The 9,195-nt window shown below is 35.8% G+C and overlaps 2 protein-coding genes across 2 annotated transcripts; one reads left to right on the top strand and one right to left on the bottom strand.

Moving 5' to 3' along the window:
- Positions 1-4,050: 4,050 nt before the first annotated feature.
- LOC115699702 ((R)-mandelonitrile lyase-like) lies at positions 4,051-7,620 on the bottom strand. The gene is made up of 3 exons (XM_030627230.2): positions 7,381-7,620; positions 6,634-7,278; positions 4,051-6,044 (listed from the first exon to the last, which is right to left on the bottom strand). The coding sequence occupies exons 1-3, from the start codon at positions 7,514-7,516 to the stop codon at positions 5,164-5,166; spliced, it is 1,662 nt and encodes a 553-aa protein (XP_030483090.2). The 5' UTR covers positions 7,517-7,620; the 3' UTR covers positions 4,051-5,163.
- LOC115699704 (E3 ubiquitin-protein ligase MPSR1) lies at positions 4,138-5,120 on the top strand. The gene has a single exon (XM_030627231.2). The coding sequence runs from the start codon at positions 4,138-4,140 to the stop codon at positions 4,849-4,851; it is 714 nt and encodes a 237-aa protein (XP_030483091.2). The 3' UTR covers positions 4,852-5,120.
- Positions 7,621-9,195: the final 1,575 nt, after the last annotated feature.

Genomic DNA, 9,195 nt, shown 5'->3' with positions numbered 1-9,195 from the left:
GGGAGCTCCGCCTCCAGGATATGCTTGGCACATGGCTCCCGATCCTCGCTGTCCGAGTCGGAGTCGTCTCCCTTCTGCCTCCGGGAGACTCGAGCAATGTCCTTTCGAAGTATGGCAAGTTCCGCCATAATTCCTTCGTTTAACGTACCCGAGGAAACCACGGGCCTGTATCTTTTCTGGTCAAGGTGATCCCGGAGATCACCTTGATTCCCATTGATTTGATTTCTCAGATCAATGGGAGGACATCTCTGTCCTCTTCTTCCTCTACCCCTGGTTCCTGGTGCACGAAAACGCTTTTTCGGTCCCCTCGATCCTGAGGGCCAAGACTCCCTCTTTGGGGCTTGCCCCTCTGCGGGCCTTTCCCTTTAGGGAAATCTAAGCGGACCTTTCGCGGATCCTGTACCTTTTTCTTTCGCCCAGGGGTAGAAGTAGGGTTTTTTGTTTGATTTTCCTCAGCAGGGTGCCTTATAGGGCTAGGCTCCCTAGGTTTTTGCTGCTGGGAATTAGGCGAAGACGTCGTTGGCTCTCCGTCGAGCCCAGCGGCCATTGCCTTGGGGTGCACGTGAATGCCAGTTGCCTCCATGGCTTTCTGCATGGCTAGCATCACTTCCTGCATTTTTTGATTTTGCGCTTTCTGAGCTTCGATCTCAGCTTCATGATCGATAGCTTTTTGTCTAAGGAGCACCAACTCCGAGTAACTTCCTCCGTCGTAGGCATACTCGTCGAGGTTTTCCTCGTAGTTCTCGTCGGGAACTATTTCTTCTTCTTCTTCCTCGGACTCCTATGCCGCTCTTGAGGCTACATCTTCCTCATTTGGATCTTGAGCATCTTCCAGAGGGCGAGGATGACGTGTACTTCTTGTCTCCACCATTGTTGTGAAGTCAAATGCTTGTTATGCAGCAGCTTTCCTCAGCTCTCAATAAAAGCACCAAAATGTTGACCGAGATTTTCGGCAACTATTAAAATATGATTATAATAAAGAGCTGTAAGAAAGTGAGATGAAGATTTTTACGTGGTTGGGGCGTTAATGAGCCTTAGTCCACGAGTCTTTGCTATTAATGGATGTATTTAATAGAGATTCAACACTAGAGATAATGTTTTTCTCATAAATACAGAGAATGTTCTTGGTGAGTATTTTCTCTTCTTGCTCTTATGCAACCCAAGATTCTCGACCCCATTAAATGAGCTTTGAGGGGGTATTTATAGTGTTTTGGTGGGGTGATCCCTAGAATTGTTCTTACACATGTATCTGTAAGTATCCATAAAGTTGGGTATTTCCAATGAATATACTATGGGTGATGCATGGTCAAATCCCTAGGTGTTGTAGGGTTTTTATGAGGAATGTCCTTTTTGCCTTGTGATTGACGTGACTCTTCGCAGAGTAGCCGTCGCTAGACTTAAATGATCATTACTGTAGCGCTGCTGTTTGGGGGTTGTGCCGTCAGACTTTATTGCGTGTTACAGTCCCAACACGCTTCCTCCCATGCGGCATTAAATGCGACTTGATTGCTCAGGAGAGGCCTGACATATCCCGGAGAGGCTTCATGCTATGCGGGCTTCCGGGAGTACCTTGTGCTCCGGGTGCCTCCTCCGGGACCCTTGCCCATGGCGCTTCCTTATGGCGTACAAAGACTTATCAAATATTTACAAGTTATCTGATCCACGTGTCCCATTTCGACTGGTCCACGTATTTTGGGCGAATTCAGGGGCAACAATTACAAACCACCCAATCTATTAATTGGGCGGGTTGAAATTAGGTCCCACCCGCCCAATTAAGCCAACCAACCCGACCAACCCAATTTTGGATTTTAATTTTTTCTTTTAACTTTTTAGTTTTTATTATATAACATAAATGATTAAATATATAGTAATATAAAGTTATATACTTAATTGTTAGTTTTAAAGTAATATATATTGTATTGTACTTTGGTGGAATGTGATATTTTTAATTTATCTTTTTAATTTTATTGATTTTGACTTTGAAACTAAAAAAAATAAAAAAAAAAGTTTGGCCAGTTTCGCCGGTTTGGGCGGGTTAACCCGACCAAACTGCCCAAACCGTTGGTCAGTTGATAGATTTTTTTTTTTTTTTTTTTTGTAAATTGGGCGGGTTGCACTTCAATTTTAGCAATCTGAATTTTAGATTGACTTAGAAAATATATAGGATAAACCGCCCAAACCGACCAATGTACAGCCCGTTGACAGAAGGTTAATGTCTTTTGTTTATTTTCATTAAAAAATTAATGAAAATGTTAAAAATAAATCATTAAACCAATAAACAACGTTAGACAGCTACATTTTATATATAAAGATATATTAATTCATATTTTTTTTTTAGGCTAATTATGATTTTCGCCCCTAAACTTTGACATGTACCATATCATGCCCAAGATCGTCAAAAATACTCCCTGAACTATTGAGATTGTTGGATTTAAGGACTTTTGTCTAATTTTATTCAATTTTACTATTTCAGTGATTGTTTATGTACTAAACTATGCTCCCCATACTTTGATATATACCAAATCATGCAACTCAAACTTTGATATGTACTAAATCATACCCCCTGAATTTTCATCCATGTTAGACTTTGTTATCCCAATTTTTGCACTCTGACGTGGCATCACACGATGGTGACACATGGAATCGACTCTGGGTACCTGCTCGCAAGACACAAGCCGAACAGGGCACCTCATACACTTGCTCGAACGAAGTCCTCTAAATCGGGCAGTGAGCAATCCGCGCAGCACGCCAACACTTAGCAAATTCAGCTTTCGCATCGTGAGTCATCAAGGAAATCCCTATAACTTTGGGATCAGATTAACAGAGATATGACAAGCTGTCCAAATCCCACAATCAGTGTATTCTGTATTTACTATGCAATCTTTCTACTTATATCAATTGTAACTAGAAGGGAAAGACTTCCCCTCCAAGCTTATATCCCTATAAATAGTGATCCATACTCACTGGGCAAAGGGTCGAAACTTCTGTCTAAGAATTCATATTCAGAGATATAATTGTAAGAGCTCTAAGAAAAGGAATTATTCTCCTTGTTCTTAACTCAATACAAATAACGAGGATTAGGCTATTACCGAACTCCTCGGGGCTGAACCTCTATAAAATTCTTGTGTCTTTATTTGCTTTATTATATTTCACTCGTATTAAACTACTTGTCGCATACAAATTAGACTCATTGTCGTTGGCTAACAGCAAAGTCAACAGACTTTTTTACTAAAATTGGACAAAAGTCTTTAAATCCAACAATCTCAATTGTTCAGGGGGTATTTTTAACGACCTTAAAAGTTCAGAGAGCATGATTTGATACATGTTAAAGTTCAAGGGTAAAAATTCTAATTAGTTTTTTTTTTTTAATTTAAATAATTTAAAATTTAAAACTAAAATCATTTGAAAATGATATTATTAAAGGTAAAACTTATTTTTATAAAAAGATAAATACTATTTTGGATCTTGTGTTTTGTAAAAGTTACTAATTGGATCTTTTATTTTGTTAAATGACAAAATAGACTCTATATTTTCTAAAATTGTACAAATAGAATCTTTAACTTTTTTTTTATGAAAATAAACCTTAATAATAATTTGATAATAAAACTAGTTACATTTTCTATATCTATTCGTATTAAAAATTGTCTTAAAATTAGTTATATTAAAAAATAAAATTGTTAAAAATTGAGTTAGGTTATTATTATTATTATTATTATTATTATTATTATTATTATTATTATTATTATTATATATTTTTTAAAGACATCCACAATTATTGAAGATGCAATTTTTCACAAAAATAATTAATAAGGTGGTGGAGTGGCACCACCACTTTCATTTATCAAAATTTTGTGATTATTATTTTTGTTTTTAGAAAAAGTTTATATTTTAACTTTCAATGTCTTACCAGACTGAAAAAGACATTTTTTTTAAGAGATAAACATTAACTTGACCTTGTTTTCTCACAAGGTTCCAGATCTTTCCACAACCTTCTTCTCATTCCTTACTCATCGACACTTATATTCCCCTTCAACCCATTCGTTCTTCTTCATCTTCGTGAAGTATTGACAAGTTAATTCTCTTATTCATTTTCTCTCCTTTTCTCCTTTGAAAGTTTAGAGCTTTGTGATCATACCAATGGCTTCAGAAGCTGACGCTTCAGAGTTTTCTTCCTTATTTGAGAGGATGGTGAGGAACAGAGACTTCTCTCTGTTCTTACCTTTCATCTTCGGTCTCCCAAACGGTGTCGTTCAAAACCCAGACTCGCAAGATCAAGATAGAGAAAACGACAGCGTACCAACTTCTGGCGGTGACGGTGACAGAGTCATTCTGATCAATCCCTTCACTCAAGGCATGGTCGTGTTCGACGGGGTTTCGAGTTTCGATTCCCTTCTGCGGGATTTGGGTAACAAGGATGGTCAACCACCGGCTTCCAAGGCGTCCATAGAGGCTATGGCAAGTGTTGTGATTTCTGATGATGATGATGATGATGGTGAGACTGGGGAGTGTGTGATTTGCTTGGATGAATTTCAAGCTGGTGGGGTTGCTAAAGAGATGCCATGTAAGCATAGGTTTCATGGGGATTGTATAGGAAAGTGGTTGAAGCTTCATGGGTCTTGCCCTGTCTGCAGGTTTAAGATGCCTGAGGAGCAAGAAGATATGCGGAAGAAGAGAGATCAGGAAGAAGAAGAAGAAGAAGGTGGTAGCAGAGATGGGAGAAGGAGAGAGATTTGGATTAGTTTCTCTATCAGAAGTAGGAGTAGTGAAAATTCTTCAAATCAAACACCTTCAAACGATTCTGATGTTGAGGGTTCTGATGCATCCTCAAATCCAGTAGTTGATCATGAATGAAACTCATGGTTAAAGAAATTTTTTGTGAAAAAAATTATTCATTTTTTTCTTCCGTTGTACAGTGGAAACATTTTTTCAGTGTTAAGTTTAGTTTGAATTGAATGATGTTAATTTGTTTATTTGTTTATTCCCCTAGGATTTTTTTTTTTATTATTTTTTATCAGAATTTGCTGTAAGTTTAAAGGTTGATTTAAGTTGAAAAGCAGATACTTACTATATTGTATTTGTATCAAAGATTGGACTATAATATTACATGTAGATTTATAATACATAGAAAGCTCGAAGGCTTTTGTTGGAATCTATTAAACTATTTCATCTGTTTTGTTGGCCGGAATTTGCAGAACTTGTTCTTTCCTGAATAATCTTTTTTCCTTGGTACCTTCCAAGCATTAAGAGGGTGGCCATTGGATTTGTCCCTGGTGATTCCGATAAAGTTGAGCCGTCCACCACTCTCAATCCTTCGACACCGTATACCCTGTAATCCTTATCAACCACAGATCCCACTAAACAACCTCCATGGTAATGGTAAAATGTCCTCACATTCTTCTTGCAGAACTTTTTCAGTTCATCTTCAGAAGTCATAGCCAGCACATGGTTATTGTGTTTCTCCGTACCCAAATACCAAGCAATTGACTGAGAACTCTCAACTTTTTGCAGCAGCTTGGCCATTCTTATACACCCTTTTGAGTCTTCTTCTTTGTCTAGATAGTTGAATTTGACTGATGGGTTATTTCTTGGGTCTGTATTAGTTAATTCTAACTTCCCTTCTGATGCTGTAAATGAAAGCTTAGTAGCTATTGGAATTCTGGTTTGGTTGAAACTTAAGGGTAGGACTAGTGACTGGATTATAGTTTTGAAGTTATCTGTGATGCCCACAACTTGAGGTGGATCTGGTAATCGTTTTTGGGGCTTGGAGTCCACGTAAACGGCCAGTCCAGGGCTGTCTTTCATTCCATGCCCAACTCTCTTCAAGTCAGTCACCAATGGAAGGTTGAAACTCTTTAGGTGTTTATAAGAACCTATGCCACTCAACATTAAAATTTGAGGGCTGCCTAGTGCCCCAGCTGCTAATATAACATCTCCCAATGAGCTGGAATCATTTGGTTGGTTGAGATAAACTCTATGAATTTTGTGTGAGCTTCCATCACTCTTGATGAACCTGATTCCCAGAGCTATTTTCTCTTCTGTTTTACCTGCAAATTTGGACTTATTAATACAAACTCCAAACAAATAAAACTGAACAACAATGCTAAAACAGTCAAAAAAAGAAAAAAATGTTAGAACAATAAGTTAATAAAACGATGGTAAATTTCAGAACAAAGAGAAAAAATGACGAAATAATGGGCTCAATTTATACTCTGCCAATTAACCTCCAATAAGTTTTCCTAAAATCTTTCACTATGAAAGTCACCATCACAAGCACCAACGAATGCTTTGATTGCACCAGAAACACTACAGAACACTCCACTCTTTAACAAGTTTCACGCAAACCTCTCCAGAACCCTTTCTTGGAGTCAGCATTATATTGACTCTTGTCTCACAAAGATCTCAAACCGTTCTTGTGTTTCTCTCTCTTCAGAAGTCTTTCTCTCTCACACAGTTAAGCAATTTCTATTTATAACACCATTACGAGAGCCAAGAGGAGTAACTACTTAACTTTCTAACTACTGGAAGACCAAACTTATAGGTGGATTTATATAAAACAACCTGGAAATTTGGATTTAAGAAAATAAAAAAAACATATAAAAGATTTTTTAAGTTAACCAATATATCACCACTTACTATTATTTCCAAAGAATACATCCATTACTGTGGCATTTAAAAGAACTGTTATATTTTTTGAATTGCCTGCCATTAGAAGATCAGCTGAGGTGTGTCTCCTTCCACATTGATCAAAAATGCTCCCACCAACCTTTGTACCTTCAATATGTTCAAGACTATATCCATTATATGGTAAAATCCCAGTTTCGAGGAAGCTAAATTCAGCCACTGTCTGCCATGGAGTCAACTCGGGTTTAAAAACTACTTTTGATTCGATCCATTCATAAGCATCTTTCACCATCTCCTCATTCCAACCAGCCTGTTTGACAAAATCTCCACTTGCTCTACTGTAAAACCCACCATTTAAAGCAGAAGAACCTCCTAAAACTCTACCTCGGAGATTTGGAACACCATCCTCCGAGATAAAGCTTTGAGCCACTGACGAGTTTTCGTCGTTTTGGATTAAGGATAATCCATAGAACCTCTTGTCCATTATCAAAGGATTTCCGTACGGGGAACCACCTCGTTCCACCAAAAGCACAGAAAATCTCTCAGACAAGGTTGCAGCCAAGGGACAACCAGTGGTACCTCCTCCAACTATTATATAATCAAAGGATTTGCCAGAGATTTCATTGACATTTGAAGTCATATGGGGTAGCCTTTTCTCTACAAAACAAAATATGAAAATATCATTATTCTGGAAGACTTCATGATTTCTAAGCCGTTATAGTTTTGTTATGACAGAGAAGACACTACAAAGTGGCATACCTTGAGTGGGTGTAGTAGAACATGCAGGCATGGTTTGACGAGGAATGGGAAAACAAAGAGACCAACGAATTAGGAAGAAAAATACAGCAATTTTATTGCCACTAATGACTAAAGAATTCCACATGTTTTGTGTCATTTTGAGAAGTGTGGTTTGACATTAAACGAGGGACAAATATATTGCACTTGCAAGCTAGTTGGTGCATGGGTATAATCATTTGGAGTCTCTTAGTGCTAGGTGTTTCAGGTTGATTGCAATTTCTTTACATAAATATACTATAGAATATAGATTTCCTCGTGGTTTAGCTAATTATAGATACTTGGTTATTACGATGTCTACCTAACAATTTTTTTAGGGTTTTTGAAATTATGTGTACCTAATAATTGTGGTATATACTAATTGAGAATGATGAAAGTTTAGCACTCCTACTGCAACACAACATACTTTCTTCATAGCTTATTGACGACAGAAGCAGAATGGTCCTAGGACATGATTAAATCTACTTAAGCAATCTGAACAACTTTTCTATTTTATCCTTTAAAATATATTACTATTTTTTTTTTTAATTTTACAACACACTTTTATATTATAGCATACTAAAATTCTATTTTTTTTTTAAATTTTATTATATTTTATTCATTTCAAATGTATATTTACTCAGAATAATTAATAAAATATATTTAGAGCAATAAATAGTATTTTATAATTATTAAATATAGAATACGAATAGTATAGTTAAAGAAATTTTAAAATAAAAAACTTTAGAGCATCTACTGTAGTGTGATTTAGTACTTTTTTTAAAAATTTTAAAATTTCTCTATTTTAGAAAAGTTGTTGAGAGTGCTCTCTACTCCTTCTTATAAAATACATTATCAAAATTTTAATTTTTTAATTTACAACACACTTTTACATTACACTATATACCAGCTTCTTTATATTTTTTTTTTTCTATATCATTAAATTAATATTATTTTTATTTTCTACACTATTAAACTACTAATTTTTGAACATATATACAATATACATAAAAAAAATATTATTTACATATTATTAAAATAAATTTACACAATGCACTATTCATTCTTTACATGTAGAGAAAATTGCATTAATATGAGTGCATCTCTATTATACATATATGATTTCAAGGAGCTCATGAAAGCTTTTTTTTTTTTTTTTTTATATCACAATTAACTAAAAAATTTAGAGAATCTCTATTATAAAGAGATTGTTGTGAGTGCTCAACTTCTCTAAAATAGAAAAGCTTTAAAAGATTTAAAGAACCGTACTAAAAATACGCTACAACATATGCTTTAAACTTCTTTATTTTAAGGTTTCTTTAAAAATACTATTCATGCTCTACATTTATAAAATACTATTCATTGCTTATATTTATTAATTATTTTGGGTTTTTGTTATCCAAGTTTTCTTTGGCAGACACGTGGGACGATCAAAGTGGGGACACGACTTCTATGTAGGGCGTCAGAGAAGATTAGGAGAAATAACTCTCAGACCCGAAAGGCAGTAAGAGGTAATAGCTTCCGAGAGCTGCCTCCTTCATCGAGAAACTCGAATAGTGATACAAGTTCTGGAGACCTTGGACACATTAGTTCGTTGCCGAATGGTGCTCCAAAAACGGTTATGCCTTTTTCTGACACATGAACATTACCATGGCTCTGAGGCCAGTTGTTGGGAATATTTTACCAGGATCTAAATTTACTAACAAGTATGTTGATTAACATCCTAAATATGAATTCCCTAAAATAATGAAATAAACACATAAGGGTTTAAGAAAACCTTATATTGATTAAAGTGGAATA

The sequence above is a fragment of the Cannabis sativa genome, chromosome 8 (assembly GCF_029168945.1).
Source record: "Cannabis sativa cultivar Pink pepper isolate KNU-18-1 chromosome 8, ASM2916894v1, whole genome shotgun sequence".
NCBI classification, from domain to species: Eukaryota; Viridiplantae; Streptophyta; class Magnoliopsida; order Rosales; family Cannabaceae; genus Cannabis; species Cannabis sativa.
This window is presented reverse-complemented; position numbering and strand designations above follow the sequence as displayed.